This window comes from Onychostoma macrolepis, chromosome 03 (genome assembly GCF_012432095.1).
Source record: "Onychostoma macrolepis isolate SWU-2019 chromosome 03, ASM1243209v1, whole genome shotgun sequence".
Lineage (NCBI taxonomy): Eukaryota > Metazoa > Chordata > Actinopteri > Cypriniformes > Cyprinidae > Onychostoma > Onychostoma macrolepis.
This window is the reverse complement of record NC_081157.1, coordinates 30322737-30339548: the sequence shown is the minus strand read 5'-3', so window position 1 is coordinate 30339548 and position 16812 is coordinate 30322737. Positions and strand designations below refer to the sequence as shown.

General features: G+C 38.2%; 1 protein-coding gene across 1 annotated transcript in view; it reads right to left on the bottom strand.

Annotated features, from left to right (window-relative positions):
• Positions 1-16812, bottom strand: part of rnf216 (ring finger protein 216) — a 28414-nt gene that overhangs the window by 9412 nt on the left and 2190 nt on the right. The window contains exons 4-13 of the mRNA XM_058770321.1: positions 13895-14485; positions 12966-13042; positions 12760-12862; positions 12476-12637; positions 11192-11306; positions 10968-11104; positions 10778-10828; positions 10430-10567; positions 9354-9502; positions 8731-8809 (exon numbers count right to left, since the gene is read on the bottom strand). Coding sequence (XP_058626304.1) covers positions 8731-8809; positions 9354-9502; positions 10430-10567; positions 10778-10828; positions 10968-11104; positions 11192-11306; positions 12476-12637; positions 12760-12862; positions 12966-13042; positions 13895-14485 — 1602 coding nt within the window. The remainder of the gene's footprint in view (positions 1-8730; positions 8810-9353; positions 9503-10429; positions 10568-10777; positions 10829-10967; positions 11105-11191; positions 11307-12475; positions 12638-12759; positions 12863-12965; positions 13043-13894; positions 14486-16812) is intronic.

Genomic DNA, 16812 nt, shown 5'->3' with positions numbered 1-16812 from the left:
ACTAACTGCTTATGTCATTATTTCATTATTAAAAAAAGTAACTTAAAAAGTGATTCTGAAAGCTTAAAGCAAAAATTAAAGAGGCTAAATGATCATTTCTTGATATTGATTCAAGAGTTTATATCACTGAATGGCGTGTTTGTATGTGCACAGACAAAAGGAGTTAACAGGAAGTGACTGCAGCTCAGTTTAGGTGACTCTCACAGTCGGGAGTGTGAAGACACACTGGTATCTCTGTTTATATACACCACTAAAAATACAGAGGTGACATCACACTGACATGACCACTTTAAACATCACTTCCTGGTACAAAGTATACCTTGCAAGGCCAGGCTGACACTTCCTGATCAGCAGGGCGCACACTCTTGAAATGGGGCGGAGTCAGTCTCAGATTCACACTGGTCGCCCCCTGTTATGCAACAGTTCTTATCGGTGTTGGCAAACACTGCAGATTCCTTCAAAGCAAGTGTATGATTTATGGAGTTTATGAGCAAACCAAAGAAATTTACAGCCCTTTCATGATCTCCAAGCTGTAATCTCACCCTTTTAGCAAAAAGTACCACAGAACAAGAAAAAAAAAAAATTCTTGCTGAGAAAGCCATCAGACAGGCTACAATGCCATGAATCACAGTACTAAGCATACAGTATGGGGTGAAGAAAAGTGACTTTGCAGATGTCATTTATCACTAAAATACTGTTTCACATGAGCCACAGGAACCTTCTAACCACACAGGATGCATGTAGCGTTCGTCTGCACCTGCATAAGGGTCTGTTTTGTGTAATAAAGATAGAAAATGATTGACGTCTAGCATAGCGATCAAAGTACCACAACAAACTGGAAAAACAGCTTATGTGACAAGAGGAAAACGGCTTTAACGGCAAGTCTTTATCTCAACAAAACAAGCCCAAGGTGACAACTGTGGTCACGCCACATATTCTTGTAACATAAATCTGATTCACCAAAACTAACTACCCCTTCTTTTCCTGTTAATCGCTGTGTGCATACCTCTCATTTACACTGAAACCTTATAACCCGAAACCACAGCTCTAGGTAGTCACGCTAGTTTTATCTTGACTGAACATATTTGAGTGTAAATTTAGTCCATTCATCTGTTAGACTCTGCTTTTATATCCCCCTCAGACGGAAAAGTCACCAGCATTCATTGTTTTTGTTTTTTTTGCAGTGGTTGAGAATTGCATGCAATCATAAACATGCCATGCATGTAAATGGAATGACAAATCAGAGCCATCTAAAATAGTCAATATGCCTGTTCTAATGAGCGAGTGAGAGATGTAACAAAACTAAAATGCTTCCATTATAATCAATAAGACGTAAACATGGATTTATTCTCCAGTCTAGACGGTTACATTGATTACACGAGAGCATCCGAAAACAAATCCCTTACTTGCGCTCATCTGTGAAACAAAAAAAAGATATTTTGAAGAATTTTGGTGACCAAACACTTTTGGTGACTATTGACTTTTAAAGACTGAACTCTTAAAACATTTTCTTTTATGTTTCACAGAAGAAAGAAACTCATACAGGTTTAGAATGACATGAGGGTGAGTAAATGACGACAATATCCTTTTAAATGGCTTGACTAAACTTGGTAAGGACAATCTGTTAGTTTGCATTAAAATCTGGTGCTACTCAAATTGTGTCACATGAACCTGTGTGCTCAGAGATTATAATAAAACAGGAGCACGGAAATAAGCATTTTATTGTAAAATCTAATAATCGCAAAAGGTAATAATCAATGTTAATAAACAATATTATGATTTCTGTCATAATCATACAGCTACCATGACACATTCCACTGCATGAGTGGCTAGTTCTCCAAAATAAAGCAACATACACTAGTACAAAGTGTGAACTGTTGCAACATCTGTTGAGGCACTCTGTGAATAAGCTCACTGCTTCTCTCTTGAACAGCCGTGCGGCAGCAGCAGGCCTTATAAGGCAGAAGAGGAGATTTGCTGAGCATCTGATTGGGGGGCTGCTTGTTCTGGAGAAGCACAGGCCTGAATGAGCCTCAGGGAGAGCGACACACCCACAGCATGTGCTAACACACACAAACATCCCTAAGCGGAGGCTACATATCATAAAGCTAGAACACAAAAGCGGTTTTGATGGAACACTCAAGATTTTAGGGTTTGGTGCATGATAAGTGCTGTGAGGCAGGGCTGAACAAACACAGCTACCCATAAAACTCATCGGCAGTTGAGTATGCAGCATGTCTGAACCAGATCAGTTCGATAGAATGCATTCCAATGTAATGCATACTATATATACTACTGTACAAGAAAGGAATAGCAGCAAGCAATGATGCATTGAATCAAAACTGACACTAATAATGTTGCAATGTTTAAAATGTATCACGGTTACCATAAAAATACTAGGCAGCACAACTGTTTTCAACTCTGATAATGATAGGAAATGTTTCTTGAGCAGCAAATCAGCATATTAGAATGATTTCTGGAGGATCATGTGACACTGAAGACTGGAAAAATAATGCTGAAAATTCAGCTTTGGCATAAATAATTTGAAAATATATTAAAATGGAAAAGTTATTTAAAATTATAATTATAACATTTTTTACATTATCGTTTTATTGTATTTTTGATCAAATTAATGCAGCCTGGGTGAGCAGAAGAAACTTAGCAACAAATTTGACCAAGCCCAAACTTTTGAATGGTAGAGGATGTTGGATTATATGAAAGTTACTGTATGTATATAAATAAATAAATATGGCACTATTGAAAAATCTTGGACTTGCATGATGCTGCAGCTGCTGCAGTCCATCAAGGCAAATCTCAGAAACATCATGGATACATGGAAAATAAACAGTGCAAACAAAAGCAACCCAATTGAGCCAAAGAGTAGGGAATGCTGGCAGATCTTCATGTGAAAACCACAACTAACATCCAATCACTGTGAGAAAAACAGCATTTTTTGAAATGCACAAACCTAAGAAAAAAATCTGGGTCAAATATGAACTGTACCACATTTCAAATTTGAAGGATCTGGGTCCAGCCAATGAAAGTCCTTGATCCACAACAAGGGGTGGGGCCACAGAGGCAGTGGAGAGGGGAAAGTGTGTCAGTTATACAACAACAAGAGTGAAGAGAAGGGCAGAGGAGAGGACGTCTCCTCGCCACTAAAGACAGGAACTTGAGGGCACACATCACCACAGACAAATGGGACATCAGACAGGAAAAAGACAGGAGGAAAAAAAGTTTGTGCTGAAACATGAGCACTGAAGTCATTAATGGGGCACTGGGATTCCAGAGTTTTCCACAGACGACTGTTCTCACCCATGGACAAATGTGGGCTAGACAGCTGCAAAAATCTCCATACACATCAGAAATGGAAAGACGTCACCCTCAATATTTAGAATAGAGGTCCATCGATATGTTTTTTGTTTGTTTGTTTTTTTTTTAAATGGTAGAATTTGGGGCCAGTAACATTATATGGAACTGTAACATAAACACGAAATCTTCCAGTCATTTAAGTAAGTATACATGTAATTGGGAATTTTGCGCAAAGGTTTTTGGAGAGATTTCCCCATGCAGATTTCACAATGTTTTTTTTGTTTTTTTTATTATTGGTGTTTTTGCCTTTATTATGACAGGATAGTCTGGAGCTCACAGGAAGTGAAGTGGAAGGGGGGGTGAGGGGCGGGATTGGGAAAGGTCCTCGAACTTGGGACACCTGTAGCACAACAGCTCTGTACGTTGGCGCGCTTCCCACACATGCTTTTATCGGCACTGACTTTCACAACGGGTTTAAGTCCATCACAAAATTTGCTACCTTTTCAAAAAGTCCCAATATATTCCACTTAGGTACTAATATGTACACTTTAGTTATAATATGTACCTTTAGGGGTAAGTAAGGTACAAAGGTGTACCTTTTAAAAAGGGACTGCTCCAGTGACAGCTTTTGTACCTTTTTTTCCGAGAGTGAACCAACAAAATGCTGCTTGGTTTGCAAGTGACTTCTACCTCAGCTGTGTTTCGTACAGTATTGACAAATTTGGCCCAAATTTTCCCTGTAATTTTGCTAATGTTAGCGAACCTTAACAATAATAACAATAGTATGACTCAATGATGAAAGTGATGTGAAACCGTTTACTAAGAACAACAACAACGACTTTTACTTAAGGGGAAAACAGAAGTGTCTATTGCTACAAAATTGTAATGTACCGCCAAATGGACTTCTGGAGAAAATTCAAAACAAACAGAAGTAAAATGTAAAACAAGAGATATTTAAGATCATTCACCATTTCTAGATCACAAATTTTGGACATTGATCATGCCTAAAACTTTGCACATTTATAAATATTTGACCTAGTGGTCAACGACATTAATTAATGTTTTTGTGACCGGTGTCTTATTGACATACAAAGGTGATGGTTCATAGACCAACCCTTTGAAACCTACATCCTTTCAGTGACCAGAACAGATGTTTAACCACTAAGCCACAGCACTGTACACATTTTACTACAATTGACCATTTATCAGGTGGTTGCCATTTTATGTAGATCATCTACCCAAGAAATTTGTTCCCAAGAAGCACGGCTTTGGAAAAGTCCTCACAATGCCGGCCAAATCAAGCACTGCTGTGCACGAGAGCCCAGTTCTCCATCTCGATAGGAATGCCATGCTGAGAGCCAGAAAGAGGAAATGAAAGTGGGTCACATTATGAAATCAAACCACACAACCGTTCTCAATTTCCCCCCGTCCAGTCTTGTGACTCCACCAGGAGGAAGACGGATAGGAGAAGAAAATGGAGGTCCTGCCTGATGGCACACTTAATCCATCGGCAGTGCCGAGAGGAAGGCCAAAGACACGGCCGTTTGAGCGGCTTCCCGCCCTGCTGTGAGCTGCAGCAGAAGTGTGAGGCGGGGTTCAGCCGTGTAACCAGCAGCAGATGTGTGGCGGAATAAAACTTCTCTGGCACCATAGAACAAGAGCGCCACCCAGTGGACATCAGGTATATGACCGAAAACACAAAAGTCCTGTTACATTCCTACCATCACATCAGTAAGACTAGCCCAGACAATAATCAACAGATATGTAGAGAATAATTGTCAATAAAACACTGAATGATTAATAATAATAAATGAACCATAACATCTCTGGTATGCACTAATTTTCTATAATTCAATGGTCCATGTTCCATTATTCCACTTACATACACACAAAAAATTACAAACACAAATACAAAGTTCGAACCACACACAACCAGGGAGCCTTAATTGAAATGCTAGAAATACACATACAAAAGCAACTGTTTCCTTCAGTAATAAGAAAATACAGAATATTGCTGAAAACATTGTTTATATAGAAATGTATCTGTTAATAAAAAAAGCCTTTGAATATTGTGTTGGACATAGGGATGCGCGGTATACCGGTACTGGAAAATTACCGGTATATATTATGTTTCAAACGGTACGATATCATAATTTTGCTCAATTCGGTATTTCATACGCTGCTGTTGGGAAGTGCACCTGTAGGTGGCAGTGCTTCCCAAATTGCTCCGCAACCGGTAAACGTGACAACAGAACAACGCGATCAAACAGATGAAACTCTATAAACGCACCCAAAATTAATAAATAAAGAGAACAGTAGAAGTGAAATATGGCATTACTTTGCATTCAAAACAGATGACAAAGGTGAACGAACTGATCATACTGCACCTGTATGCACGCGTTGCTATAAATCATGTGTTGCCACAGGAGGCAACACATCAAACCTTTTTAAGCATTTGTCGCTTGCTCATCCTGATCTTTTCAGAGAATTAAGAGATCGACAGGTGAGTGCATCATTCATAAATTCAGATTTAATTTTAACTTATTTACAACTGATCAACGCACATACAGATGTGATACAGTAAGCGCAAATGTGCATGTGTGACACGCTAGTACCAGTGAAGTTTTGGTCACGTAATATATGCACTTGCATTTCATACAATCGAATATTACTTGAATTTGAATTAAGCAAGAGTTTTGCTATATTAATTTTAGTATCAATAATATGAAGGGAATGTTTCTGCCGCGCTGTCGACCGCTAATATGAAGCAGCCGAGAGAGCGAGTGAGATTTATATTTAATGCTTTTTCTTTGGCTATCTGAGGCTGAAATCTGAAAACAATCTGAGAGAGAGAGAAATAATAACGTGATTTTGAATGTTACTTTGACTGTTAGAATAACACTTTACAATAAAGCAACATTTGTTGCATTAATTGCGTTACTTCAGTTGTTTTGTTTTTTCCTCCAAACTCAGTCAAAATGTAACCTATATTCCCGGTAGGTTTGTTACATTTTGAGACATTTTGTTTGCACTATGCGTTTGAACTGAAAAGATAAGAAGATTTGAATATATTTTCATTTTATTATTTCAGTTATATTTTTTTTTTCTCCAATATCAAAATGTAGCCTATATTCCCTGTAGGTTTTTTGTTACGGTTTGATACAAAGGTAATAAGATATGAATCTGTTTTTATTATTATTATTTTAATAAAATTGTTTTCAGTTCACTCATGTTTTGAGGCTGGATATTTGTCACCTATGGTATCGATTTAGTATCGATACAGAGGTATTACATTCTGGTATCGTACCGAAGCCAAAATTATGGTATCGAGCCATCCCTAGTTGGACAGTAAGGGGCCTTCAGGTCAACTCCTAACCACTAAACAAAAATAAAATACTAAACACTCAACTGTTTGCTAATATCTAGCAAATTTACAAGAAACTTTTTCTCCTGACACTACAAGACTCAAAGTGCTGATGTGGGAAATGGTCTGCTTCAAAATGACAGGAACTCAAAACATACTTTACATTAAATTATATTATATTATTATTATATTATATTATATTATATTAATTATATTATTACACTCTCAGCTTTCATGATGTTTGAAAGGCACTCACAATCACAGCCCTCCCACATGCGTTTATTACTTTAAAAGTGATGGAGGGACAAACAGAGATAGAGAGAGAGAAATGGAGGTTGACAGATGAATGGAAAGATAGCCCTGACAAACTGCAGGCGGCTCTAGCATTCCTCTCAGGCCTGTTGAGAAAGTAGCTGTGAGTTCAGTCCTTGACATGTTCCGCCTGCCAGCTGAAATCCACTAACACACAGACGGACTGACAGCTCTCCGTGTCCTGGCACGGCCTGATACATTCCTCACAGCCCAACACTGATAAGACTCAAGACAAAACATCAAATGTACTTGTAACCAGTGTTGGAGAAGCTACCATCAAACTTGTCAAGCTACAAACTACTCTTGGAAATACTACAATATTAAATATTAAAACTACCTAAGGGGACATCCCCTGTCTCAAATATAATTTTTTTTTTTTTATTAATGGCAACTTTTTAACAATATACTTCTAATAATCATCTTATATCAACAAAATTTTATTTTTCCTGTGATGGCAAAGCTTATATTACTCCAGTCTTCAATATCACTTGACCCTTCAGAAATCATTCTAATATGCTAATTTGCTGCTCAAAAAACATTATCAATGCTGTGGAAACCATGATACAATTTTTTTTCGGCATTCTTTGATTAAGAAGTTCAAAAGAACAGCATTTACTTTTTTGTAACTTCCTAAATCATTTGTAATATTATTATTAATGTCTTTACTGCTACTTTTGTAAAATTTAAAGCATAAGTATTATTTCTTTGCTAGTTTTAAAGCATCACTTTGGTCATTATATTTACCCAAATGATAAAGTTTCACCTCACGTTATAGCAGTGGTTCTCAACAAGGGATCTGGGGACCATTTTACATGACTTCACCATGACTTAAGATTTAAGTAAGTTTAATGACTTTTCCAGCACACTAAAAAATCCCTAATATTCCCAGGTTTTCTATGACAAAGAAATGTTCCTTTTTATGTTCCATGAAACTTGAATATAAATACAACTAGAAAAACTAGAACACACCCTAATTTATTTTACAAAGTCAAAAACTTAGTGATAAACAGCTACATTTAGCATATTAATTTACTATTACACACTATTTACTAAACGCAGACCAGTGAATCATTTTTCAGTTGTTGGAAAAAGAAGGTTATTACTGGAAAAGTTTATCATTTTAATATCAGCTAAGCTACTATGACACTACTGAAAAATAGTTAAGCTAGTATCTCCTTTCAGCAGCCGCTTGTAACAAACACTTGATACAATTCAGTCTGTTTTCTGAAACCTTGCTTCTCAAAGGCACAACAGGTTGTGATTTGTGATTCATATCCCAAACGTATAAGCCACATTTTCCCTGTTATCATTTCCAAAACATCATGAGGCAGTGATATCCCGGAATACTGATTCATCTAGTTCTGCTGAACTTTCCTGACCCTAGTTAAGCTCTGTTTAGGGTTCGGAGAGCTGCATATTTATAGCAGACAGGATGAATGCCTGTCTCTGTTCTTGCCCTGACCTGACTGATCCCAGCAGAGTAAACCCTGCCAATGAAAAAATACCATTAGTTTCACATACTCTAGCATGGTTCATTATGGGGCCTCAGACTGCAAACCACAGACTCTGCTGACCTTTTCCACGGGCCTATGGCGCCACCAAGTGACCACTATGGGGTTCAGAAATAGAAGTGGACAGAGGAAGAAAGAACTGATCCAGAACATGATAGTACTTTCATAAAGAGATCACTGCAACGATTGAATTACACATACACACTAGTGTATCCAGGCACACGGACTAACCTTTCTGCAGCGTGGGTTTGGGCAACTGAACAGAGAAATGTCTTTATCCAACAGTGCTGGAAAGTTACAAAATGGACACCTTGAAAAGAAAGTGAGGAAAAATAGTGTTGTTAGGATTTATAATAATGAATCATTTCAAATCTCAAGTTTGTGCAATTTAACATTTTTGAATTCTGCATGGCTTTCAAAAAGTTGAAATATGAAGCACTATGGCCTGGTTTCACAGACAGGGCTTAGACTAAGGCAAGATTAGGCCATAGCTCAATTAGGACATTTAAGTAATTTTTATAACCATGCCTTAGAAAAAACATTACCGGTGTGCATTTTGAGACAAAATAAAGGCACTGGTATATTTTAAGATCAGTCAGAGCAAGTTTCTTTCAGTTGAAACAGCTCAGACTTAGATTTTAGTCAAGGATTAGGCTTAAGCCTTGTCTGTGAAACCAAGGGTATATGGACTACTTGATGTGGATTACTTTTTTGCCCTTTTTGGAGCTTGACAGCTCTAGCTAAAATTAACTTTCCTTGTATGGAAATGTCTGGACATGCGTCAAAAACATCTCTTACTATGTTCCACAGATAAAGAAAAGTCATATAGCTGTCTATCAACACATTTAACTCACCTGACTAGTTCATCAGCACAGGTGGCTGCTACGGCCTCCTCTGCCTGTCTCTCGTAATATTTGCACAGAATGTTTTCAGGTAAAACCTTCTCCAGCTCACTGGTAGGGAATGAACAGGTGCAGCTCCCATCCATACAACTCAACTCCGACTGTAAACAAACACAAAGAACCCTTTTTAATTCATCTGAAACTAAAATTCCAAAATACACTGTAACTGTAAAATTCAACGAGTGCTTGTGTTGAGAATCTACACTACTGTTAAAAGGTTTGGGCTCAGTAAGATGCCTTTTTTTAAATGATTCATTAAGTTGATTAAAAAAAAAAAAAAAGTGACAGTAAAGACATTTAGAATGCTACAAAAAATATATATTTTAAATAAATGCTGTTCTTTTCTATTCATCAAGTTTCCCCCAAAATATTATGTGTTTTCAACATTGATAATTTCTGAAGGATCATGTGACACTGAAGACCGGCGTAATGATGCTGAAAATATAGCTTTGCCATTACAGGAATAAATTTAATTTAAAATAACATTACAACAGAAAACAGTTATTTTCAAATGTAACAGTTTTTACAGTAAAACTTTTTCCCTGTTTTTACTGTATTAATGATCAAATAAACACAATCTTGGTGAGCATTTCTTTCGCACAATTACACTTACCGACCACACACTTTTGAATGGTAGAGGATGTGTTTAAACACACTGTATGAACTTCACTCCATTAGACATAGAATATTAAACACCTGCAAATCAATGATGCCAGAGCTTTTCTGAGAACTTGTCATAACCCATTTTTTTGTGCAATAATCGAGGTGAACATAAACAGTATCTCTTTTGTTTATGATCATCAGAATGCAAATGAAACTCAGATGGGAGATAAATTGGGAAGCATCTAAAAAGCACAGGGCAAAATGAAACCAAAATACAGGGGAATTTTAAAAACATGAACACTGTGCACAATGCCTGAAAGCATTGTGACATCATAACGGACATGACCGCACACACAGTTTCAAGTAATACAACTCGAAAGAGAAAGGTAACCTCAGAGACTGAACAGTCTGAACAGATGACTTACTCGTCCTGAGCCGAACACTGCCTCCTGGGCATATTTCACCAGACACTCCTTGCAGAACAAATGGCCATCTGTACACTGGGTCATCTCCTCAAAGGCAAACTCCCCACAGCAGCAGCCACACTCAATCAACTGCCCGTCCTGAGAGCACAGGTCAAAAGTGTCACATGCTTTCAGCACAAAGTTTAGTATTATAATCTACCACACATCACAAGGCTGAGCGAGGTCCCTCCAATCTGATTTTAGAGCTGGAACTGTCTGTTTCATACAATAATTTACAACTGTGGAAAGGGACAAAATAACTTTTACAGATTGACATTTAAAGTACCTAAACTGGCTCTTCACACCCACCTTTTGATACTGCTCCTCATTCACTTGCAGAGCCAACAGGAAATCTTCATGCTGAAAGTGGGAGAAAAACCCTTATAATTATTTCAACAATTAACACCCCGTCAGCTCATTTCACCACAACCCTATTTCTTTGGGTTATTTCAGGAGGAACCATTAGAAATAAATTGAAGAAGTGAGCCGTGTAAAGCACCTCAGCCATTTCCTTGGCTTTCTGCTCGTAGAACTGCAGCTCTTTCACGAGCGACGGCTCCAGTGTAGTCTCGTTACCACGGCTCCATCTGCGATTCTTCTCCAGAAAGTACATCTTTCTCTCCAGTTTAAAAGAACCTGAGATGAACGAGATGCAATGAGCATTTCACTGTTTACCTGGTTTTATTTTGTGTTTAAAAAGCATACAAAGACATATGTGCTCACCCTGCTCAAACTTGAAGTCTATGAATGCACGCTCATTTGGCTCTCTCCTTCTCTTCTTCTTCCCTGAGGGGTCAGTGGAGTTCTCTTGCCACTTCTTAAGGGCTTCGAATAAGGCCTTGAAAGTTTACCAGAAAGATTAATGCCACACAAATGACTACTGGTCATACAATATGAGATTGTCAATAGCTGACGCCAATATCTGGAGAGTGACTTTTGCAGTTGCTCTCTGAAATTTATCAGGTAAAAAAAAAAAAAGTCGGACTGAATGCGACAAAACATGAATGATAATAAAGTAATGACAATGAAATACATGTCCAAAGCTATTCTGCTAACTAGCAAACTAACCAACCCTAAACAACTGCTTTTCAAACAGCCTCTATTATGGCGGCGCGTAGCAAGTAGCAGCAACCCGTTGTTTTTTTATTTATTATGTCTACTCGTGTTGTCGTATGTGGTACCCTATTGTCATTTTCATTGAAAATTTGTTGTTTTAATGTTTGTTGGAATTGCTGTTTTTATATGCTGCAAACTGGACTGTGTCAATTTCGTTGTAACACTGTGAAAGAAACTATAGTAACCCAGATTCCACTCCACAATAGATGCTTGATCATGCCCATTTCCCAAAATGGCTTAATTATTACAGAGAAGATGAAAGTCAACAGTTATGTTATTTCTGCACCATTTGGGATGATCACATCCTGAGCAAATGGTGTCCAATTGTAGAATGAGAGCGGGTGTGGGACACCGAGAACCATCCCAGACAATTAGGTGTCAGAACTTCATTAACACACAGAGCACAGCTGTTACGACAGGAGGAACTTCTTTTACATTAAGGGTAGTAGAGTGTAAGTGTATTAAAGGTTTGAGCTTAGCATGTTCAGGGTTCATTCTGACTCTGTTGAACCCAAGGTACTAAATGTAGCTGCAATAAACATCTTCATCAAGATCTTCTACGTCGTCATCACTTTTTCTTACATCTGTTACGATGACAATAAATGAATAAGTCTAAATAAGCATTTTTTTAATGCATTTGAAACATTGAAGTATAATGTTATACAAATCCTGCTGAGAATGGGCACCTTGTGCTATTGGTATTGGTTGGCACTGCGCACTTGCGTGTCTGTCCAGTTCACCAAAATTAAACTTGACAAAATTTTGCAGAGCAACAGTAAACGTGGCTGCAACTTCACACTAAATAGTTGAAAAACAGCCAGTTTATTGTGAATGTTTATGTTATTTAATGTCCTTAAAATACACACAATGAAAACAGAGAATATTTTTCACCTTTCGGGTGATTGCATAGTGTCCTTTGAGGCAATTCAGGGCCCACTTGATATCCTGACAGCTCAACATTCTGAAGTCACCCATCAGCATGTCTGCAGCTTGAATGACAATCTCTGAGCCAACAGTCTTTAGTTTGAAATAATCAAAATAATTTTCACTTTCCTGCGTAACAGAGAAAAAGTAAGTAAATTATACCACATTAGTTAGATGTTTATATTTAATACATTCATAGTAACAACAACTCCACATATAAACTACGGATCTGATGAAAATATTGTGCAAACCTGCGTCTCAGAATCATTCGTCTCGAGGAGAACACTGCTTTGTGTCAAAACCGAGTTCGCTTTCTTCGGATAATCAGGGTTTTCCAACAATAGATTGCATATTCTGTGATAAAGAATCCAAACAATGTCTCACAAAAAAAGAAAAAAATCACATGTAAACAAAATACGTCTGATCAAGAAATGAGCAGAAAAAGGTTTGTGCTTACACATTTAAATCTTTCAGGTCACCTCTCTCTATCAATTCTGCTACATATGCGTCCTGCACATCGGGGAAAAGGTCCATCTGAAAATGTCAAAATAAATCCCACCTTTAAAATACGATATGCACACTCGGACCCTTTAAAGCGTTAGTTCAGCCCAAAATGAAAATTCTCTCATTAATTACTCAGCCTCATGTCGTTCCAAACCCGTTAAGACCTTCGTTCATCTTCAGACACAAATTAAGATATTTTTGATCAAATCTGAGATCTCTCTGACCCTCCATAGACAGCAGCATAACTGTAATGTTCCCAGGTCCAGAAACGTAACAAAGACATCGGTATAACAGTCCATGTGACATCAGGGGTTCAACTACAATTTTGCGAAGCTACTATTTATTCAACAATTCTTCTCCCTCCTCCTTCCGCCCTTCTGGAGAGTATCCAACAGTGTAATTAATGTAATTAGCGTTGTTTACGTTCGGGGGGGAAAGAGTGTGCATGAACGTAATCGGCGTAATCAGCGTTGTTTGCGCTTAGGGGAAAGCGTGCATGTGCATTGCGATACTCTCCAAAATGGCAGAAGACAGTAACTCTGGGGAGAAGAATTGTTGAAGCAAGTCATTATTTTAGTTTTCTTTGCGCACAAAAAAGTATTTTCATTGCATCGCAAAAGTGAAGTTGAGCCACTGATGTCACATGGACTGCTTCATCGATGTCCTTACAACGTTTCTGGACCTGGGAACATTTCAGTTGCATTGCTGTCTATGGAGTGTCAGATATCTCTCAGATTTCATCAAAAACATCTTAATTTGTGTTCTGAAGATGAACAAAGGTTTTACAGGTATGGAACGACATGAGGGTGAGTAATTAATGACAGAATTTTCATTTTGGGGTGAACGAACCCTTTAACACGAGGAGCTATTTAGAAGACTCACCACCCCCTTCACCAGCATATCAAGAGACATCCGGTCAGGGGCCTGCTGTATGACGGGTTCTCTGGGCACTGACGGTCCAGGCCTCTCATTGTCAGCCGGTGCAGGGAAACGTGCAGGAGAGAGAGGGGCCGCTGGCTGCTCGTCTCGTCTGACATCTACTAGCACAGTCTCCTGTGGCGTACGAGGCCTTTTTGTGGTCCTTTCAGTTCTCGGCCAGACTACCACTTGAATTTGGTTGCCCGAGTCTGACTGACCTGATTCAGTGGTGGGTGCAGCTGAGAAAACAGAATTGGCCTGATTCACTGAGTGTGCACTGGCTGAAGGGTCCTTAGGAAGGGGCAGTGAGTCCTTAACAGGCATTGGAGGTCTGTGCAAGGCATTTTCTCTAGACGTCGAGGGTACAGCATTCTGGTCCGTGGTTAAGACACCTATGGCTTGGTTTCCTAATGTAGGATGTGCAGTGACTACAGAAGGATGATGAGCGTGTGCGCTGGTAGGATGTCTGTTGGATCCAGATGCCTGGCTTGGGAAGGTGCTTGCACCCCACTTGGCAGCAGGTCGGATCAGCTCACGATGAGGTGAGAGCTGTGGCTGCCAGATGGAAAGAGAGTGTATGATTAATATTTGAACAGGAACTGCTCATCACGTTTTAGTGCAGTAATTACACATCAATTTTCTGGAAATCAGAAATTTAAGCACTGAGCAAAGATCATTAGACAGTAGTTACAGTAAAAGCAGTTTTTATTAATATATACATTTACATATTTTAGCACATCAAATTTAAACTAAAATGAAAAATGTTGACTTGGCAACTAGTTGAAATTAAAAGTTTTTATATTTTAAATTTAATTTATATTTTTAATCAAGTAACAAATGTTTTTAATGGTTTTAGCTTTTTAATAATTTAGCTTTAGTTAACTATAATAACCATGTTGCCTAGAAAATAATGCAAGGCGGCAGTTTGATGCTAAATTGAAACTCTTGTGACTGTGTGTCAAAGACTTATACGGAAGAGAAGAAATGGTAGAATAAAGTCGTTGGTATATTTTTTTCTTCATAAAATCAAGGTTGAACCACATATGGACTATTTTAATGATGTCCTTACTACCTTTCTGGTCCTTGAAAGTGGTAGTTTCGTTGCTGTCTATACAGGGTCAGAAAGCTCTCGGATTTCATCAAAAAGAGGGTGAGTAATTAATGACTGAATTTTCATTTTTGGGTGAACTCTCTCTTTAAGATGTGTAGTGGGGCACCAGAGTGCCTGTGTGGAAAGATCATAGAATTGCAAATGTGTCCTCAACTTAGGTCCTTAGGTCACAGAAATGCATGATTTAAAACAACATGTAGAAAAATATAATATGCACTGTTGTTGTTGTTTTTTTCTCATTACTATTTAGTGATATCTTCAGATGCAGGACATTTTCACCGACAAGCAGGCATCATATTGTTTCTTACCACAGCAACTGCTTGCGTGCCCACATTGAACAATTGTTTTGTGTAAAAAGTACACAAAAAAAGCTCACAATATACAGAGTGAGATTCTCTTTAGGCAACTATATATTATTTAATGCTATGCCAATCATTTTTATTCAAATTACAAATTTACACATTCATTCATTTAACAGATCCTTTTATTCATAGTGATTCATAAATCAGGAAAACCAATTTTTTTTATTGTCATTTAAAGTCATTCTCAGGACTTCATTTGTATCCTGTCCTTTTCCTTTTTTTTTTGTTGGTTTTCCTTATTGTCTACAAAGAACAAAAATCGTTTGCAAGGTATTGTTAATATGTGCTCAAAAATGTTAAGTGTTCCCTTACGAAGTCTTACATTTTATTATGAACAGCAAGTGATGAGGATGGCACATAAAATAATAGGAGACTGCACACACCCTTGGGCGACGTTTAAGGTCAATTAGATAGATGTTCCACAAATCGGTACAAATTTACTGTTGTGCCTGAAGCAATACATTAATGTAATAAATTTAGTAGATTTAAATTATTTATTTTTTTGCCCTCCTATGTATTTGGTGTATTTTGGTGTATGTGTGTGTGTGTGTTAAGTGTTGTATATGTGAAGCACCACGAAAGTCTGAATTAATTGCCCCAAGGGGATTAATAAAGCTCTAAACAAAAACAAAAACTAAACTAACAAAATTCCCTTCATCTTCTGACAGAATCCGTAAGTTAGTCTAAAAACAGCTTATATTGAAGCTAATCTGCCAAAACGACAGCTTGTGGAATGTTCTACTCTATGATGTAATAGTGTGGATAAACCCCGCCTCAGTGGACGAAGATCAACGCCTGCTTCTACATCGCTGCCTGTGGCCTGCCACCAATAAGCACGTATGGTAGGTAAATGACAAGAGCGGCAAATGCAAGTCTACGCAGAAACCAAACGATAAACTTTATTTGATGAACTTTATTTTTAATGAAGTGCCAGACAGTGTCAGTACGAACTTGGTACTTTGTTCACTTCATTTTACTGCGGATTTGTTTATAAACAAAGCACAAAACATGGGATTTTCAGAAAGATTTAGGCCCCGTCCCAAATGGCACCCTAAACCCTCGCAGTCTTTCTCTGAGTCTGCACTTTCGTGACGTAATGCCGCCTATTGGGTAGAAGTCTGCTGCGGAGCTCGCCCCAGTGCGGGCTCGGCAGAAGTGCGGATCGAGGGCGCATAACAGCCGCAAAGGGGGCGCTCGCGAGCACCCTTCTGAACGCTAAAATAAGGAATGGGACACCCCATGGTCTCGTGGGGTACTTAATGGACACGTGCAAGCAGCAGCCATTGTAAATCCATAAGACCGCAAATGCACACGAAGTACAAGTAGTATTTTAGTACTTAAACTAAAAGACAATGCTGTGCTGACTATATTGGATTCAACAGTAATGTCACAACACAAGTGTGAGTAAC